This window comes from Sapajus apella, unplaced genomic scaffold, assembly GCF_009761245.1.
Source record: "Sapajus apella isolate SASKATOON/1434 unplaced genomic scaffold, GSC_monkey_1.0 scaffold4, whole genome shotgun sequence".
In the NCBI taxonomy this organism is placed as follows: Eukaryota; Metazoa; Chordata; class Mammalia; order Primates; family Cebidae; genus Sapajus; species Sapajus apella.
Genome location: NW_022436944.1, coordinates 28,623,804 through 28,644,303, shown reverse-complemented (window position 1 = coordinate 28,644,303; position 20,500 = coordinate 28,623,804). Strand labels below are relative to the sequence as shown.

General features: G+C 47.2%; 1 protein-coding gene across 8 annotated transcripts in view; it reads right to left on the bottom strand.

The window, feature by feature from the left end:
* Window positions 1–201: 201 nt before the first annotated feature.
* DZIP1L (DAZ interacting zinc finger protein 1 like) overlaps window positions 202–20,500 on the bottom strand; it is a 50,597-nt gene continuing 30,298 nt past the window's right edge. For 5 of the 8 annotated variants that reach the window (XM_032265520.1, XM_032265489.1, XM_032265510.1 and 2 more), the window contains 7 exons: window positions 19,168–19,198; window positions 18,027–18,080; window positions 14,447–14,580; window positions 9,002–9,194; window positions 5,314–5,530; window positions 4,692–4,861; window positions 2,475–2,836 (listed from right to left, as the gene is read on the bottom strand). In XM_032265520.1, coding sequence (XP_032121411.1) covers window positions 2,502–2,836; window positions 4,692–4,861; window positions 5,314–5,530; window positions 9,002–9,194; window positions 14,447–14,580; window positions 18,027–18,080; window positions 19,168–19,198 — 1,134 coding nt within the window. In that variant the 3' untranslated portion in view covers window positions 2,475–2,501. Of the gene's footprint in view, window positions 774–2,474; window positions 2,837–4,691; window positions 4,862–5,313; window positions 5,531–9,001; window positions 9,195–14,446; window positions 14,581–18,026; window positions 18,081–19,167; window positions 19,199–20,500 lie in introns of those variants that run through there. The other 3 variants (XM_032265529.1, XR_004264811.1, XM_032265542.1) reach the window with 3 other exon arrangements.

Sequence of the window (20,500 nt, the reverse complement as noted above, 5' to 3'; positions counted from 1 at the left end):
TCCTGCGGTTTTTATCTGTTTGTTTTTGAGACAGAGTCTCAGGCTGAGAGTGCAGTGGTGCTATCTCAGCTCACTGCAATCCCTGCCGCCTGGGTTCAAGAGATTCTCCTGCCTCAACCTCCTGAGTAGCTGGGATTACAGGTGCCTGCCTCCACATCTGGCTAATTTTTGTATTTTTAGTAGAGATGGGCTAGGCTGGTCTTGAACTCCTGACCTCATAATCCACCTCGGCCTCCCAAAGTGCTGGGATTACAGATGTGAGCCACACCTGGCCTCCTGCAGCTTTATAAAAGGCTTGGGAAAAGAGAGCCAGTTGACTCTTTTCAGTCTGGGGGAGACATGGAGGTAGACTACCTGAAGGTCCTGTTATAACCCTTTCTCAAGCCTCGGGACCCAGGGGATCCTAGTCAGGTACCTGTGGCCCTCTACGGCAAGGCCTCTCACAGGGCAGGAGGGATGAGACCCTATCTATTCCCGCCACTGCTTCTCTCCAAGAGGACCATCTCTTGGCTGTTTGTGAAGACGAGAGGCCCAGAAGCCTCTTCTGTTGGAGAGGACCTGAGCTGGCCCCAGCCAAGCGAACCCTCTAGCCGGTCAGCCTCTGGGGTGAATCACCAGGCAGGGACTCTGGGTTGGCCAGAGCTCTGTGGACCAGTGCCAAACTTCTCTGGGAGCTTTGAGCGAGACAAGGGCTTGGGTTTCTCTCTCTGGTCCAGGCCCAAAGGAAGGTCTTCCAAGGAAGAGATTTCCAAGTCACTCTCATCTTCAGAAAGCTGTAGGAGGAAAAGAGGAGAAGGAAATGCATTTTGATAAGGGAGGAGGGTGGCTGAGAGCTAAGCACATTGCAGGATGGGAATGCAGAATGGAAATGAGGACAAATGCAGATCGGGAAGAAAGCAATAGGGAGATGCTACTCCTCCTGCCTTCCCAAGTCTCGCTACCTTTGAGAACCTGCTTCAGTGACCTGGGGTCAGGGTGATTTCAGATACCCCTGAAATTCTACTAACCAAACCCAGGCAAGTGTCTTGGAAAGAAAGACCTCTGTGCAGATCAGGTTGCTCTTGTTTTCACTTAAACTTTGTGCAGATGTGTAACTCCCGCTTTGACAGAGCTAGAAGCTCAACCAAGTTCTCAAGCTTCCCACCTCCTCTCAGATGGGTTCCCTCTGGCCTGGTAAATATCCTGACTGCAGGAGCATGAGAGGAGCTCGGGAACAACGGGAGTCCTTCAACCTGGAAGGGTCTGGGCTGCAGCCAGCAGGACAGCTCGAAGTCGGACAAGGGCCAGGCCACCCCCAGATCACAGCCACCTGCATAGCAGCCCAGGCCTTCCCTTCCAGAGTCCTCAGTGCCCCTGCTGGCCACCTGGGCTTTGAAGCAAGGCATTCTATGCATTTTCTCCAGGAATGTAAGGCCAACCAATCAGAACCCATACAGGGTGCAGGGCAAAAGCGTGCTCTGAGCAGTGCCTCTCCATCTGTTTGGGATTGTTGGTGCTCTTTCACAATTTGGAAAAAGGAACAAGTTTTTTCTTTTCAATCATTTGGATGCATTACTCACAAACATACACGAGCTATGTAATACACACTATGTGGTAAAGAGTGGGGAGTGTTGCCAAAAACCAAAGAATGGTTACCCACCACTTCCACATCTTAGAGCAATAGCACTGATTACCCCAGGATGCACCTTTTTGATTGAGAAATGTGAGAAAGGATGTGAAGTAAAAGGAGCGCTAAAGGTTTCTGCTTGAAAAATAACAGCAACCTGCCGGGCGTGGTGGCTCAAGCCTGTAATCCCAGCACTTTGGGAGGCCAAGGCGGGTGGATCACGAGGTCAAGACATCGAGACCATCCTGGTCAACATGTTGAAACCCCGTCTCTACTAAAAATACAAAACATTAGCTGGGCATGGTGGCACGTGCCTGTAATCCCAGCTACTCAGGAGGCTGAGGCAGGAGAATTGCCTGAACCCGGGAGGCGGAGGTTGCGGTGAGCCGAGATCGCGCCATTGCACTCCAGCCTGGGTAACAAGAGCGAAACTCCGTCTCAAAAAAAAAAAGAAAAATAACAGCAGCGTGCTAGTTGTTCCCTGACGGAAGAGACGGGGCAGTGAGGAGGCTCTGATGGTGCTGGGGAAGCTCAACATCTGAGCTCTAAGTCAGAAAATCTGATGGTGGGCTAGAGTCTGAGGCAAGGCTCAGGTTTCTAAAACAAAGGTATCTAAGTATTCCTGTCATGTGCTGTTACTGACTCTGATGTGCTATGTGAGGCCACTCCAGTAACACCCTTGGGGGAGTCCAATCCACACACATAATGTGTTAGGGTCTGTGGCAGAGTGAAGGACTGGGGAGGAGCCCATCGTGGGATGAGACGGAGCTGAAAGAGTGGCGACTGCAGGAAGCCAGACACAGAGTTAGCTCCAACGCCCTCTTGGAGGCAGGAGATGGGAGAATCCAAACTTACTGAGCATTGCTTGTATAATGAACCAAAAGGCCTTTTAAAGTTAACTTGGATACAAGTATTCCAAACTGGCTATCTCTCCACATGCACAGGGACAGAGGGACATCACCTGCAATGTCCCAGTAGGGCCAAGGATGACACTTGCTGAACCCTCCCCAACCTTTACCCCAGGACTCCCAAACTCAGAGCTGGTTCTGTAGGAAATTGCAGGGCAAACTCTAAGCATCCCATATCCTACCTGAGGCTTCCTTCCTTGTATGGGAGCCCTCTGTGGCCCAGCATTGGGCGTAAAAAACAGACTGACCCCTCCAGCAGGCCTCTTTGCTGGAGTTTCTAGCTGCTTCTCCAGGTGTTTAACCATTGACTGCACCAGTGTTCCTGGAAGGGGAAGAAGTGGCTGTGTCAGTGAGAGAAGCCTAGAAAATGAGCGTTTCATCCTTGCGGGTCGTGTCTCGTGTCCAGGCTCCAGTGTGGATAGAGGGAATGAGCAAAAAGGCCAGGAGGAGGAAGGCTGAGCAATCACAAAAAAGAGAGGCAAGGAGACAAAGAAGGCCAGGTCAACAGGTACCCAGTGGACAGAGGCTTGGCATATTCTGAAAATGTGAATGTGCAGACTTAATGACATGGCTGGTGATAGAGGCTTTAGGAAGTTGTGCTTCCCTCTACTGAGAGGCTGAGCAGGACCTCTGCTCAGCGTGGGGAATGAACTGTATCATTAACATGCAGTTAGTTCCTCAATGTCTTCACACAGAGACAAGAAGAAATATCATAAAGACATGATATCATACTGCCTTCTCCTCACAGAAGGAGCCAAGCAGAGGGGTGGGCCTGCAGCACTCCCAGGGCCATGGTGCACCTGCAGGAGGCCTGCTGATCCAGAAGGCAGTGTGGCTCTTTCTCTCAGACCCTCCCCGCCACTGTGGCTGAGTTTGGAGGCTGGCTAGAGTGCACCCCCAAGCATCTTCAGAGGCTATCATTTTCCCTACAGAGGCCTCCAGAGATTAAGAGACTTGCCCTCAGCTCCACAGAAGAAAGTGGTGAATACAAACCAAGGTTTGTCTGCTCCAATCTTGGGCCCTCACCACTGCCTTCGCTACCTCCACAGCCTGGCCCCAGATAAGAGAAGAGGCAGGGTCTGAGCAGAGATGGGAGGTGAGCATTAACACAGCACCTGTGGGACCCAGGAAGAGAAGAAAGGTGCAGAGCCGGAAGAAATAGTCTACAAAGTGCCACAAAAACACAACGCTCATCTCACACCTCAGTAATAGAAGGCAGAACCCCAGGGCCAAGGAAAGGCAAGGCAGTGAAGGCTCCTTTCCCTTTCCTCCTGGCTTTTTTACTACAGGAACAAAGGTGTGTGGGAGCATGTGGGGCGTGGCACCTAGAAGGAGCAAGATAGCTTTGCTTTTTCTTGGAAGCCAGCATTCTGAGAGTTTTTCCAGGCGGACTCTGAGTGTGCCTGTGTAAGGCCCCGCACACTCAGAGTCTGCTTTGCAAACCCAGCCCTGCGCATAAGATCAGGATCTGGATTCAGGGATGCCGGAGGGGCCCCCACTTTGGCCTCAAGTGCTGGTTGTTCCTCTAATCCAGCCCTAACAGGAAGCCTATGCCTTAGGCATTCATGGGCCCTGTCACCACAAATAGAGCAAGGCTTTTTTTTTTTTTTTTTTAATTATTATTGTACTTTAGATTCTGGGCTACATGTGCAGATCATGCAAGATTATTGCATAGGTATATTCACGGCAAGATGGTCTGCTGCCTCCATACCCCCATCACCTATATCTGACATTTCTCCCCACGTTATCCTTCCACACCCTCCCTCCCACTATCCCTCCCCTAGCCCCCTGCCCCCGTAACGGACCCCAGGTGTGATGCTCCATTCTCTTTGATCACCCATGGCTGGCCACAGTGTTTATTCTCTACTGGAGAGAACCTGGAGAAGAAAAGGGGTGAGTGGTCTCGCCTTCAACGTCCCACAGTTAACAATTTAATGACAAAACAAGGCGCAAAATAAAACCTTGCTCAAACTCTAGCTTTCTCCTGATATCTCTACTATCCCAATGAAACATCTTAGGGGAAGGAGGACCATCCTCTCCAAATCAAATAGGGAAAGAGATGTCAAATCAGAAAGCCTAAAGGAAGCTGCAAGGTGTTGCTGGAGCCTCAAGAAACCCGGGTTAGAGAAGGGCTATACCGGTGGCCCCAGCCCACTCACCCGAAGATGCCAGCTCACCTGAGCCCTGGCCAGGGGGCTGGGCATTCTCCTCCGAAGTCTCTGTGTCAGACCAGTCCCAGTCAACCTTGGGCTGGGGCACCATTCTGGAAGGAACTTTCGGGGGCTGTAGAGATACACGCTGTACACGGTCTCCCTCTGAGTCCTCTTCAGAACTGAATGGGGAGGTGCTGCCACAAGGAGAAGAAATGAGGGATGCATGGGCCAGAAAGAAAACTTCAAAAGCCAAACTCCACCGTGTTGAAAGCTGGTTTGCTTTGCTCAGGGCCAGCCCTGCTCCCTCCCTCAGGCACAGAAGACAGCCAGGAGACCCTTGGAGTGCAGCAGCCAACCAGCTTCTCCCTTAGTAGAGCCCTGCCTGTCTGAGGATCCAGCCCCTCCTGAGTGGGAACGGGCTTGGGATAGAGGATGGGTAAGGGGAGGGTGGGTTTGTCTTGGCTGGAAGCACAGGTTCTCAAGTCTGTTCTCCAGAGCTCAGACTGGACCCCACCCGAGGCACCTTCTATTCACATGTGTCTTCCCCTTTCCTATCTAGAGAAGCCCAGAGGGAGCCCAGAACAGAGCTGCTTGAAGCCAGGAGCCACCACCACAGGTGGGGTGACAGGGCAGATCTGGGGCTCACCTCATCCCAGGCCCCGAGGAAGGAGGGGTGCTGGAGGGTCCACGCACTCTGGGGCGTGGAGTGGGGGTAGACAGCTGGGTCAGGGTGGAGCCATGGCTGCCACGGCTCTGATGAGTTGGTGGGGGTGGCTCTGCTGGCTTGGATGGCAAGGCCACCTGCAGGGTCCTGGTCTTTGGCTGGGCCTCTCTGGTGACCAGTGTGCTCTGCTGGCTTTTGACTGGAAATACAGAAAGGAATGACTTTTGCAGTATACCCATGCTGGGTCTCAAGCCTATGAGAAGGAAGAAAGCTGCTCCAATACCCTGGAGATGGACAATCACTCCCTCTCAGTCTGCTGTGATAACCACAGCAGATTTCATGATTGCTGCCAAATCAGGTGTTCTGCAGCTGGCTAGATTAGAGGCTGGGACCACAGTTCCACACTTTCCTCAGAGACCAGAAGAGCAGCTGGGCACGGGTGTTCCAGGGTCATACTGTCATTACAAAGACCAGCAAGAGTCTGCAGGTCTGAAGAGGGGCTCAGCAGTCCTAGAAATGGACTTCACCAAGGCCACTACCCTCTCTCCCACCCATGCTACAGCCACTCCAGTGCAGGCAGCCCTGCAGGAAGACCCTACTGTCACCAGAGGCTGCTGCAGGACAGCTCCAAAGAGGGAGGGGACAGGGACTGGGAAGGATAAATGGAAAAACTCTCAGAATGCTGGCTTCCAAGAAAAAGCAAAGCTATCTTGCTCCTTCTAGGTGCCACGCCCCACACGCTCCCACACACCTTTGTTCCTGTAGTAAAAAAGCCAGGAGGAAAGGGAAAGGAGCCTTCACTGCCTTTGCCTTTCCCTGGCCCTGGGGTTCTGCCTTCTCTGGAGATATTACTGAGGTGTGAGATGAGCGTTGTGTTTTTGTGGCACTTTGTAGACCATTTCTTCCAGCTCTGCACCTTTCTTCTCTTCCTGGGTCCCACAGGTGCTGTATTAATGCTCACCTCCCATCTCTGCTCAGACCCTGCCTCTTCTCTTGTCTGGGGCCAGGCTGTGGAGGTAGCGAAGGTAGTGGTGAGGGCCCAAGATTGGGGCAGACAGACAACCTCGGTTTGTATTCACCACTTTCTTCCATGGAGCTGAGGGCAAGTCTCAATCTCTGGAGGCCTCTGTAGGGAAAATGATAGCCTCTGAAGATGCTTGGGGGCCAAGTGGCTGTATGTAAAGTGCTTTTCTTGGTATCTCATGCACAGTGATGGGAAGCTATTGCTGTTATCCGCCAGCAGGCTTGTCTTTGTCTTCCCCTTCTCTTCAGTTCACTCTTTCCTGGCAGCTCCACTTCTGAGTAGACACATCATCTGAGAGCAGTACACAGCTGGCCCTTGACCGATGTAGGGGTCAGGGGCACCAACCACCCCATGCAGTTGAAAATTTGCATGTAATTTTTGACTGCCCCAAAACTTAATTACTCATAGTCTACTGTTGATGAGCAGTCTTACTGATAACATGGACTATTAACACGTTTTGTATGTTATATGTATTCTATGTTATATTATTACAATAAAGTAAGCTAGAGAAAAGAACTTGTTATTAAGAAAATCACAAGGAAGAGCAAATATGTTTACTATTCATTAAGGAGAAGTGGATCATCATAAAGGACTTCATCCTTGTCTTTATCTTCACCTTGACCTCATCTTTGTGTTGAGTAGGCTGAGGAGGAGGAAGAGGAAGTGGAAGGGTTGCTCCTGCTGTCTCAGGAGTGGCAGAGTTGGAAGGAAATCCACATGTAAGTGGACCCGTGCTGTTCAAATCCATGTTGTTCAAGGGTCAACTGTATTCAAACATTTTTTGACCTTGAACTACTATAAGAAACACATTTTACGTTGTGACTGAATCCATACTTGCCTGACTCCCTGTGATGCACTCTCTCTCTTCTCTTTCCATACAAACTTGCTGATCCGGGATCCCTCTTCCCGGCAATGAATCTTGATGCAATTTGGAAAACAAAGTGGCTGTGTCCAATTGCCTGTCTTGGTACTGCCTTGCCCCAAGCTGCGTTTAGGAGGTTTGAGCGAATCTTTTTTACTACAGGAACAAAGGTGTGTGGGAGTGGGTGAGGCGTGGCACCTAGAAGGAGCAAGATACCTTTGCTTTTTCTTGGAAGCCAGCATTCTGAGAGTTTTTCCATTCATCCTCCCCAAGTCCCTGTCTATTCCCTCCGCTGATCTCCGATTACTCCCATGTTTGCCTCCATCACATCACCTGGTCCTGGCTGGTTTCCCAGGTGAGGGTGGCAGTCCCTGGCACAGAGTCAACCTCAGCAAGTACTGTACTAAATGAATGAGCGGACCAATGAATGAATGAGCATTTGGCTGAATGAGCAAAAGGATGTACCTTTAAATTGGAGCATGAAAGCCAGATTAGCAACCAGGACAAATATCCGTCTGTCTGAGATTTCTCTGCAAGACTAAAAACTGTCCTTTCCTTAGAGACTTTAAGACCAGAAGTTTAAACTAAATATTACCGTTTCCCATGTCATCAACACATTTTTTACCATATTCTCATGCCAAAATGACAATGCTTTTAAACACAAAGTACCTGCTTTATACTTGTCCAAGTAATTTCCATGAGCTCACAGGATTGCTATGTTAGTGTTATTTTCTTCTAATTCACATGAGGAAAAATAAACATAAGTTATAAAATGATTGGTCCCTATAACAACTAAAATCATCTCTCATCCTCAGAGATGCGGGGACCACACTCGGTAAAATTTTTTTGCATGAAGAGCTCAGATCAGTTCTTTCTGGACACAGGAGATATAGAATTGGCCTCCTTCTGGCCACATGTGTCCCTGACTGAGGAGACGAAGCGAAAGGATCAGGGCAGCACCCTGTATGAGCAGACCCAGCCCCACTGAAGCCCTCCCCAGAGCCTCCAATTACAGAAGCCCAGGCCCTCTGGGAACCCTCTAGAAACAGGGGGCTCTCAAACCTGGGAACACAAATAACCTTGCTCTGTAAGAACAGACTCAAGGGAACTTGTCCACAGAATTCAGTGTTCCACCAGAAACACAGGGTCTTCTCTTGTCATGATCCCCAGAGCATGGACAAATGGTAAAGTAGCAGCTATGACCTCGCCCAGGGAACCAACTCTGAGCTCTGAGAATTCATCTGAGTACAGAACTGGCCCAGCCTCTCATGACCTCCCATGGCCAGAGCAGGGGATAACTGAGCTCTGTGGAAATTTACATTTGATTGATATTTGCCTCTACCTGCAGCTTCAATGCTCCCAGGCCTCTGCCTGCCTCCCTGGGCTGGCATGCCTGGTGTGTAGAGCCAGAAACTGAATAGGCTGCTCTCTGTTAGAGACACTTAACTGTGGTCACAGCAAACCAAGTACCACAGAATGAAGGTGCTAAGGGAGGCAGCATGTCTGCTTAGGGACAGTTCAGGCTGACAACAGGGTCCAGCTCCGGCTCTCCTCCAACTTCCCTAAGTGACCCTGGGCAACTGCCCCCACTCCCACCCCAGATCCTGTTTCCTCAACAGAGAACTTGGGGACTCAGTCATCTGTGAGGACTCTACCAGCTCAGCCCTTCAGAGAAGTGCCCCTGATGGGGACAGAGATTATACCCTCCTCATATGCAAACAAGCCTTGGCAAGAATGGGACCCTTCCAGGTCACAGCCCTGAGCAAGCCCTCTCCCCAGTGTACCTGGAGGCTGCCCATCTGGCTGGGACACCACAGCGCCATTCTTCTGTCTCTCCTTTGCTCTGCTGGTGACTTCCTTGACGAGCTTTCCCCTCAGGCTCAGAAATTCAGAAAACTTCCGGGCCTTCTGCTCCCGCTGGACCCTCAGCAGGGATTCCAGGTGTCTGAGAGTCTGAACCGAGATTCCCTTTGCATCCTAGAGGAGACAGGAGTTCACCTTTACAGACAGAGGCTACACTTCTCCTCCTTCCCCTAAGCCTCTCACACCTGCTGCTGCTGCTGATGGCCTGGGAGTCTGTGATCAGTGCCTGGTGCTTTTCTTGAATGAGGAGGGGGCATGAAATAAGGATCAGAGCAGGGTAAGCAGTGGTTTCAAAGTTGTTGAAAGTGCAATGGTTAAGGGTTTGGGAGCCTCATCAAAATGTGAATAGCAGGATAATGCAAAGGACTGCGTCACAATTCTAACCACATCACAGCATGAGGGACTTAGTTGGAACATGCTCTTCTATCACCTGACTGAATCCTAGGATAAGAGACCATGGCTTGTTCATTTTTAAACACCCAATTACTATTATTATGCCAAACACACCGTCCATGGCTAACAATGTTTAAAAAACTAAACTGTAATAAACATAGGTACGTTTTCAAGACCTATTGGAAGTTGCTTGAGCTTTGGCATCTATTCAGAGCCCATGGGAGGGTCTAGGGAGGCATCTGAATCCAAGATGAGGATTCATGCAAGGTTAGGAGGGAATGTCTTCATCAAGTCTGAATATAGAGCCAAAGTTAGTAGTTGAAAACAAAGTAGTCAGCATTCTTACTGAAATAACCCTAGTTGTCTACCTTTTTTTCTAACTTACTCTATACAAATAGTATTTTCAATAATGTAATGCTTGGCTACTTTAATAACAGGTGTGTTTTTATTGAATTGATGCTTTAACAACATACATGTTCTGGTTAAGCCCAATGGGATTCAAATACTAGTTGGAGAGAGAATCCACAGACCCTTTAAAGGAACTGGATCACTGCTGCAGGCTTCCTGAGATGGTGAAAACCTATCAGTCTGCTTGCTTTCCCAGTGGGGAGGCTCGTGGTCTGGGATAAGTTCTCAGCCCTGGTCACCGGCTGCCTGGTTATAGACTCGGTGCTGTTGGTGGGGCACGGTGTGAGTGAGATGGGACTTTGGGAGTGCACACTGCGTGGAGGCAGGCTGAGGCCTGTGATTGCCAGCTCTCCCCCACTTCCCTGGCAACGCAGCAGAAGCGGCCAAATCCCCTGGGAATATAACTCCACTGGACTGGGAACCACACCCTCATCCCCCCACAGCAGCTGCAGTAAGCTTCACCCAAGGAGAGGCTGAACTCAGACACGTCTATCCCTGGCCCCACCTGATGGTCTTTCTCTACCTGCCTGGTAGCTGAAGACAACGGACATAATCTTTTGGGAGCTCTATGGCCATGCCCACTGCTTGAGAAACCTGAACACTTAACCAGGTCTCCCTAGGCAAGTATGCATCCTCCCTATAGGATCACAGCTGATGCAATCTTGAAAGCACCACCTCCTAGCGGGAGGCCAATCAACACAAAACCAGTGCCCTAAACAAACAAACAAACAAACAAAAAATGCAAAACAAGGATCCTCACAGAGTCCACTTCACTCCCCTACTACCTCCACCAGAGCAGGTGCTGGAATAGTATCCACGGCTGCAAGACCTGAAGATGGATCACACCACAGGACTCTGCAAACACTCCCCAATACCAGCCAGTAACTCCACTGGGTGGCTAGACCCAGAAGATCAAAAACAATTGCCACTGTTCAGCTCTCAGGAAGCCCCATTCCTAGGAGAAAGGGAAGAACACATCAAGGGAACACCCCGTTGGACAAAAGAATCTGAACAGCAGCTCTTGAATCCCAGATCTTCCCTCTGACTTAGTCTACCCAAGTGAGAAGGAACCAGGAAAACAATTCTGGTAATATGACAAAACAAGGTTTTTAACACCCCCCAAAAATCATACCAGCTCACCAGCAATAGATCCAAACTAAGATGAATCTCTGAATTGCCAGAAAAAGAATTCAGAAGGTCAATTATTAAGCTATTCAAGGAGGCACCACAGAAAGGTAAAACCCACCTTAAAGAAATCAAACACATGATACAGGATATGAAAGGAAAATTCTTCAATGAAATAGCATAAATAGAAAACCATCACAACTTCTGGAAATCAAAAACACACTTAGAGAAATGCAAAATACACTGGAAAGTCTCAGCAATAGAACTGAACAAGCAGGAGAAAGAACTTCAGAGCTCAAAGGCAAGGCTTTCAAATTAACCCAATCCATCAAAGACAAAAAATAATTTTTAAAAAATGAACAAAGTCTCCAAGAAGTTTGGGACTATGTTAAACGTCCAAACCTAAGAATAATTGGTATTCCCAAGGAAGATGAGAAACCTAAAAGTTTGAAAACATCTTCGGCGGAAAAATCGAAGAAAACTTCCCCAACCTTGCTAGCGACCCAGACATCCAAATACAAGAAGCTCAAAGAAATCCAGGGAAATTCATTGCAAAAAGACCATTACCTAGGCACAAAGTCAACAGGTTATCTAAAGTCAAGATGAAGGAAAGAATCATAAGAGCTGTGAGGCAGAAGCATCCGGTAACCTATAAAGAAAGACCTATCAGATTAACAGCAAATTTCTTAGCAGAAACCCTACAAGCTGGAAGGGATTGGGGTCTTATTATTTAGCCTCCTTAAACAAAACAAGTATCAGCCAAGAATTTTGTATCCAGTGAAACTAAGTGTCATAAATGAGGAAAGACACAGTCTTTTTCAGACCAACATGCTGAGAGAGTCCGCTACTCCCAAGCCAGCACTACAAGAATTCTAAAAGGAGTTCTAAATCTTGAAACAAGTCCTTGAAATATACCAAATAGAACCTTCTTAAAGCATAAATCTCACAGCACCTATACAAGAATAACATATGAAAAAAAAGCAGATATTCAGGCAACAAACAGCACAATGAATAGAATAGTACCTCACATCTCAAACTAACATTGAATGTAAAGGGCCTAAATGCTCCACTTAAAAAATACAGAATAGCAGAATGGATATGAATTCATCAACCAAGTTTCTTCTGTCTTCAGGAGACTCACTTAAACTCACATTAGGACTCACATAGCTTAAGGTAAAGGGGTGGGAGAAAATATTCCATGCAAATGGACACCAAAAGTGAGCAGGAATAACAATTCTTATATCAGACAAAACAAACTTTAAAGCAACAGCAGTTTAAAAAGACAAAGAGGGACATTATATAATGATAAAAGGACTAGTGCAACAGGAAAATATCACAATTCTAAATATGCATGTACCTAACACTGGACCTCCCAAATTTATAATATAATTACTACTGACACAAGAAATGAGATAGACAGAAATACAATAATAGTAGGGGATTTTAATACTGCACTAACAGCACTAGACAGGTCATCAAGATAGAAAATCAACAAAGAAACAATGGACTTAAATTATATCCTACAGCAAACAGACTTAACAGATATTTACAGAACATTCTACCAAACAACTGGTAGAATATACATTCTATTCAACAGTGCATGGAGCATTCTCCAAGAAAAACCAGATGACAGGCCACAAAACAAGTCTTAGTAAATTTAAGAAAATAGAAATTATATCAAGTACTCTCTCAGATCACAGTGGAATAAAATTGGAAATAAACTCCAAAAGAAACCCTCAAAACTAGCAAATACATGGAAATTAAATAACCCATTCCTGAATGATCATTGGGTCAACAATGAAATCAAGATGGAAATTTAAAAATTCTTTGAACTGAACAATATAGTGACACAACCTATCAAAACCTCTGGGATACAGCAAGAGCAGTACTAAGAGGAAAGTTCAAAACAATAAATGCCTACATCAGAGAAAGAGCACAAATAGACAATCTAGGTCACTCCTCATGGAACTGGGGAAAGAAGAATAATCCAAACCCAAGGAGACAATGGATCAGGACAGGTGATTGAGGCGCACGCCCAGAAGCATTGGGTAGGAGCACTGGAGGTCCTAAGGACTGCAGAATGTCCTTAAATGAGGAGGGAGTTTCCCAGAGTGCGGATGCTCAGCATCACTAATTACCAGGAAAATGCAAATCAAAACCACAATGTGATATCACCTCACTCCTACAAGAATGGCCATAAACAAAAAATCAAAAATTAATAGATGTTGGCATGGATGTGGTGAAAAGGGAATACTTTTACACTGTTGGTAGGAATGTAAGCTAGTACAACCACTACAGAAAACAGTGTGGAGATTCCCTAAAGAACTAAAAGTAGATCTACCCTTTGATCCAGCAATCCCACTACTGGGTATCTACCCCAGGGAAAAGAAATCATTACACAGAAAAGATACTTGCTCATGCACATTTATAACAGCATAATTTGGAATTGCAAAAATATGGAACCAGCCCAAATGCACATCAATCAACGAGTGGATAAAGAAAACATGGTATATCTACATGCCATGGAATACTACTCAGCCATAAAAAAGAATGAAATAATGGCATTTGCAGCAACCTGGATGGAACTGGAGACTACGATTCTAAGTGACGTAACTCAGGAATGGAAAACCAAACTCGTATGGTCTCACTCATATGTGGGAGCTAAGCTATGAGGATGCAAAGACATAAGAATGATACACTGGACTTTGCAGATTTGGGGGAAAAGGTAGGGGGTAGCAAGGGACAAAAAAACCACACACTGGGTACAGTGTACACTTCTCAGGTGTACCAAAATCTCAGAAATCACCACTAAAGAACTATTCATGTCACCAAACACTACCTGTTCCCCCCAAAAAACCACTGAAATTAAAAAAAAATTTTAATCTGAAAATAAAATATATATACACACGTATATACATACATATATGTGATTGCTAAAAAACTAGGAAAATATAAGTTATTATTTCTCAAAAAAAAATAGTAATTGGTGTCAGGCACAGCTTTCAGTGATGCCCACACACAGCCACCTGCTGAGTGGACATGGCCATGTGGACCACAGATGATGGGCCTGGAGATGGATATTTACCCAAGGGGGGACCTGTCCATAGCCCAGATCGTGCCAATTAAATTCCCTCTAGCAACAAATTTAGAGACACAAAAGGAAGTAACCAGTGAGTGGAGAACACTGAGCAGTCAGGACTCAGGGTAGCATCACCAGCCAAATAGGGCCAGTCCTGAGAAGCTGCTGGAGAAACAGAGGAAAGATACCATATTCTAGCTGTGAAGGGAGAAAGGCATGTGGATGCCAAAGGAGCCCAGGCTGGCACGAGTGAGATGAATGAGTTCACAATGCAAAGAACAATCAACCATTTGTCTGTTTAAGAACGCCTCATGTCTAAATCACAGGTATCAGCCCTTAAAACATTGGACTTGAAACTCACCTTCCTTATCCCCATGCTCTCCAGCTTCTCTTCCAGGGTGTCCTCCAGGATTGGTCTGAATTGCTTCAGCAAGGTGGGGTTACACCTCAGAGCTGCCAGCACCTTTTGCTGTTCATCCTGGGAGTCCTCCAGCTCTGTAGCATAAGATAATCACCCAGATCAGCCTGGGCACCTGAGCTTTCCATTCCCAGAGCCCCACTGCACCTGCCGAGCCCTCACTCTGCCAAGGATTCTGCCAAGGATCCTGGTCTCTGGCCTGTGATTCCCAAGGCCACTGACCCCTCTTGAGTGTCCATCCTTGGGTCAGAAGCTGGGGTATTTCTGCTCCTGGGTACCACTGCCTTAGGTCCTCCACACAACTTCAGCATTCTCATCCCCTGCCAGTCTGGATCTCTAAAACCTGGGCTCAGTCAGTCCTACCGCAGGTTAACTCAGGACTTGGGGCTTGCACTTGAGCTCTGAAAGCTTCCCTGGGCTCCCTTCTGATCTCAGATTCCAGGCCCCTCTGCAATGAGTTCTAGCCTAATCCTAGCTCCACCTGATGCCCTCATCTCATTTCCATACCAGGCTCAATTCTGGTCCAGGTGATAAAACTGGTGGACCAAATAGACAGATGGCTGCTCCCTCAAGTTTACTGTCTAGATTGGGTATTCTCCCTCTAACTTCAGCATATATCAGAAGCACCTGGGCAAGCGTTAAAAATTAATAGTCCCTCACCTCACCCTCCAAAGAGTCTGATTCCATAACTCTGGGGAAGGGCCCTAGAATCTGCATTTTAACATGATGAGATGATTCTGATGGAGGTGAGCCACAGGCCATACTTTAAGAAATACTGATCTGAGGCTAGCAAAATAAGCAAATACAATTAAATGTGATAAGTGCTACAAAGGAGCAGTCTAAGGCGAGTCAAGGAAGGCCTTCCAGAGTGTTCTTCAAGTTCCATGTGGGGGCCTCTGTGGTAAGACCTGGACCAAGCCCTTTGACTCACTCAGTAGACATTAACTGAACAAGTAGCATGAGTGTAATAAGGCTGGGGCTGGATGCTAAGGACACAGAAGTCCATCTCTCATCCCCCAAGGACCTCACTCACAATCAAGGGTGGTGAATCTCACCGCTGGCTGTGTGTTGGAATCACCCCAGGCTGATGCCATCAGAATCTCTCAAGGTGGACCCCAACACTTGATATTTATGTTTTAAATTCTCTAGATATTTTAATCAACAGCAAAGCCTGAGAAACAATGATTGTAGGACAATGCTCCTTAACTGTGAGCCAAAGCAGCAGCATCACCTGGTAACTCATGAGACGCAGATTCTCAGCTCCCACTCTAAACCTACTGAATCAAAAATTCTACAGGTGGGGTCCAGAAATCTGTGTTATAATAATCCCTCCCCTGCCACTCATTCACCCCAGACCCTGTGTGATTCTGCTCAATAAAGTTTGCACTTGGACATGATCCTCAACCTTGTCTACACACTGGAATCACCTGGGGAGCTTTAAATGCTGCTGATGCCTGGAACCCACCCACTCCATGTTCTGCTTTAGGTAACGTGGGGGTGTGAAGTGGTCCTCCAGATAGTTCAAGCTTTATAGGTGATTCTTAATGTTTAGCCAGTTGTAGGCAGCCACTGGTCTCACAGTAGTTCTCGAACTTGAGCAAGAATCAAAATGCCCTGGAGAGTGTGTGAAAACAGACTGCTGGGTCCTGCCCCCAGAGTTTCCGCTTCAGGTTCTCTAGGATGGGGCCTGAGAATTACAACTTTGCATTTCTAACAAATTCCCAAGTGATGCTGTTGCCTGCCGGTCTGGGATGGGAAGAGGTAGACAAACACACACAGTATGATAAGCAAGTAAAACTTCCACTGTAGCAACAGGTGCACAGCCGTGGGATCCCCTGACTCATCAATCTCAGACTCCTCCTCTCTAGTATCCTGCATCCACTATTTGAAGATGTGATTCATCCTATCTGAGGACCCTGTGTTACTCAACAGATACCTTCCTCAAAAGTGATGTGCAATTCTAATTTTTACAACTATATCCCAAGGTTAAATGCCCTGGGAGGGTAGCGGGAGGTAGTAGAGGACTAACTGGTTAAATAAATTTTAGTTCATCTATCTAATGGAAGGCTGCAAAGCCCTGAAAAAATAATGAAGCAGTTCTCTATAAAGGGATAGAAACCATTTCCCAAGTAAGTTGTTAACAACATAACTAACTGCAAAACAATGTGTATAGTGTGTTCCCATTTGGGAAAAAGGAGAAGAATGGGTACACACGTGTACTTACATTTGCACATATTCCCATGTAGAATTGAAGGATACATGAGAAACCATTAACAATAAAACTTCTGGAGAGGAAATTGGATAGCTGGGCAGAAGGGAGGCCTATTTCTTAATGCACACCCTTTTATACCATTCCTTTTTTTTTTTTTCCAAACTGCATAGATTACCATCTTGAAAATAAAGAAAAACTTTACATTAAAAAATAAAGCATCCCACAATGAGCTCTTTGATGTCACAATTACAATTTGTCTGGGTGTGTCTGCTGGGAAACTTTGAAATTGTCGTATCATTGCCTTGCTCAAACAGACAGGCCCTGGTCAGTAGCTTTCCAGTCACTACTCACTCATCTGTCCTTCCCCTCCCTGACAATCCTAAGAGCTCCTTGCAGTCAGGGAGCATCTCTATTTTTTTCACTTTTCTTTTGCATCCCTTGGCTGCATCTGGTTGAGAGGTCTGTGAATCAGAGTCAGTCATGGAATAGGGTGAATAAAAACAGCAGGTACCCAGTGCTCTGAAAAGGGAGCCGAGGTGGATTTCTGCACATTAGTTATGCCCTGTGGGACCTGTCTGCAGGAAACTCACAACACAGAAGAAAACAAAGAAAGCAAAGGCCATTTTAAGCCAACTCAGCAAGTTATCTTCCACTGCTCTGCATAGGCTCAAGTGAGTCAGTGGGATGGGCTGTGAATCAGAAGTCACTCCAAATCCTCACTCAGCTACCTGCTAGCTTTGTGGCTTTGGACAAGCTAATGACCCTCTCTGGGCCTGGGCTTCCCCATCACTAAACCAGCAGATTGTATGTTAGTACCTGCATGTCACATACCTGGCACACAGAAGGTGTTAAGAAGTATTATTTCAGGCTGGCTGTGGTGGCTCATGCCTGTAATCCCAGCACTTTGGGAAGCTGAGGCAAGCAGGATTGCCTGAGGACAGGAGTTCAAGACCAGCCTGGCCAACATGGTAAAACCCCATCTCTACTAAAAATACAAAAATTAGCCAGGCATGGTGGCGGGCACCTGTAATCTCAGCCACTTGAGAGGCTGAGGCAGAAGAATCACTTGAACCAGAGAGGCAGAGGTTGCAGTAAGCCAAGATCATGCCATTGTAATCCACCCTGGGCAACAAGAGCAAAACTCCATATAAAAAAAAAAAAAAAGAATATATACATATAATTTCATGTCCTTAGGTCCTTAGTTCCCTCCACTCCAGCTTCAGGTGTCCAGATACAGTTAAGTCCAGATACAGTTAAGGGCAGCAAATCTGTTTCTGCACCGGACATCCAGGAAAGAGAGTCAGTCCCCACCTTCCTCTGTAGAGTCCTCCTTTGTGTCCACAGCCTTTGGCATCTCGTGGATCCCTTAAGAGAGAAGGAAAAGTTAGTGCCACCAGTGCCCTGGACCCCATCCCTGACTAGGAGAAAAGTACAGGACTCCAGCTGGTTATAAGCCAGAAAAAGAAAACCCTCCAGTCAGCTCATCTTGACTGGGGAGAGGTGGGATGGCGCAGACATAGAGGGCAGAAAGATCAGAGTCCACCCACCATCTCCGCCCCTTGCTATCTGTGCAAGAGACAACAAGTCCTTGAACCCCTCTCAGCCTCAGTTTCCCCACCTACAAAATGAGGATAATAATATCCACCCCACATTCAATAGTAAACCAATGTAATGAGATGATGAATCTGAAGTGGCCGGGGAAAGCTGTGGCACATGGCTGTTATTAATGGCTCTGTTCTGCCTCCATCCCTCAGGAGGTTCAGGGCCACAGGGGTCAGGCCTCTCTGAACTGGCTACATGGCTGGGAAGGCGAGGGATGGGAGAAAATGTGGGTTTGTAATGAAACGTAGAAGTGTAGCTTAAGCCATAGGACAGGGGAGCAGGAGGTGGTGGATGAAGGGCCAAGCCTCACAAGGGGTTGTCCAAGGTCCTCTAAACAGAAGCAGTTCCCTGTGGGTTGCCATCTAACTTTAGATGCCAGCACCTACACCCCATTACACACAGACACACGCATCCCCACACCACAGTACCCAAGAGGAGGCCATATATCCAAACAGGACACATTCACATAAGTTTGGGGTCAACTTGCTGAACACTGGGAACAAGGTAAAGGTTGCCAGCAACCCTGAATCCTAATTTTCCTCATTCACTGCAGGCATGGTGCATTAGAAAAGCCTGCTCGTGAAACCCCACTCCACCCATAATCACCCTCCTCCCCACTGCCTCCATCCCTCTACAGACAGGAGCAAGCCAGGCAACAAGCCCTGCTAGCTGCATGGAAAGCCTTCAGCACAAACGCTACCTGCAGCCTATGTGTCCCAGAAGCCTGACACTACATATCCACAGGCTGCTGTCACCAATCCTTACCCATGAATTGAGAGAGAGGGAAAAGGAGGGAGAAAAGCCAGAGACAACATCCAAGACTGCTATAAACCACCCTGTGTAGACTTACCCTCCACCTTCCTGAGGGACAAGGTCTGGATCTGCAAAGAGGTGGAATAGAGCAGGTTACAACCAGCAGAGAATGTTGTGAGAACTCTGCTTGGAGCAGTGTTTCTGCCTAGCAAACTGAGGAAGGAATGGCTACTGATTCCATGCCTTCCATTGGGAACTGGAAGGAGCACAGATGCACCATCCCAGCCCCCTGACACATCTCTGGGGTCCATGTGAGAAAGAGAATGGCAGCATCCTCCATTTTCCAAGGTGGGGAGGCAAGAATGTCCCCTCTTCAAAGAATTATAGTTCGAGGGCAGTAGCCCCATAGGAACAGAGTGGGGCATGCACACAGTCGTTCCTATTGGTATAATTCATGGAAAACAGCCAGGGCAAGGGAGAGGCTCCCCTCCCACAGTGTGAGCCTCTGTACAGAGCACCCCTGGGCGGAAGGAGTCAGACATGACCCCGGACAGGAGGCCAGATGTAGACATGCACTGAACTGTCTACTCAACCACCCTGCTCCAAGAAGTTCCTCTTCCTTCCTCCTTCATGGCTGCCGGCAGGATAGCCACAGGTGAACAATGAGACTTCACACCACAGCTGTAGCCAACATCCAGGTTCGGGCAGAGAGCTCTGGACTGACAATGAATGAAGTCAAGAGCTGCTGGCAGCCTACTGTTTACGGTTTTCTTGGTTTGTATATTTGTTTGTTTCACCACATGAAACAGATAAGAAGCAGAAGCTGATCTTCAGGGTAAAAGAAAAAAATTAAGTAATTATAGAGAAAGGAACAGAGACACACAGAAGAGGAAAACGACCACATTCATGTCTCTGGATTCAGTTTATTCCCAGACTCAGCTGCTCCCCTGGCATGAGCTCTGTGATATATACCATCTACCCTTACAGCAAACTCCCTCTTCTGCTTAAGCTTGGGTCGCTTTTTATTACCTGCGGTGGCACATACTGATACATAACTCATCCAATGTCCATTCTCCACTGTTGTCTCCTTTGCCTACCTCTACTCCAGACTGCAAAACTATTTACTTTCCCAGCCTTCTTTGCAGCTGTTGTTGCCCATGTGACACAGCGTTGCCCAGTAATATAGATAAAGAGAAGTCTTGGGAAGGGCCCTTTTCATCAACCTCTTCCACCAAATATGGTTGTAGGACTGGGACTACAGTAGTCTGCTTGCAACTATGAAAGTGAAGCAGGAAACAAAAGTCATCACACTGAAGACGGTTAAAAAAAAAAAAAAAAAAACCCACAGCCTGTGTTCACAATGGCATACTTCTGCTGCTAACCAAGGCCAGCAACTGTTACCTCTCTTGCTGTTACAATAAAAATAAGTC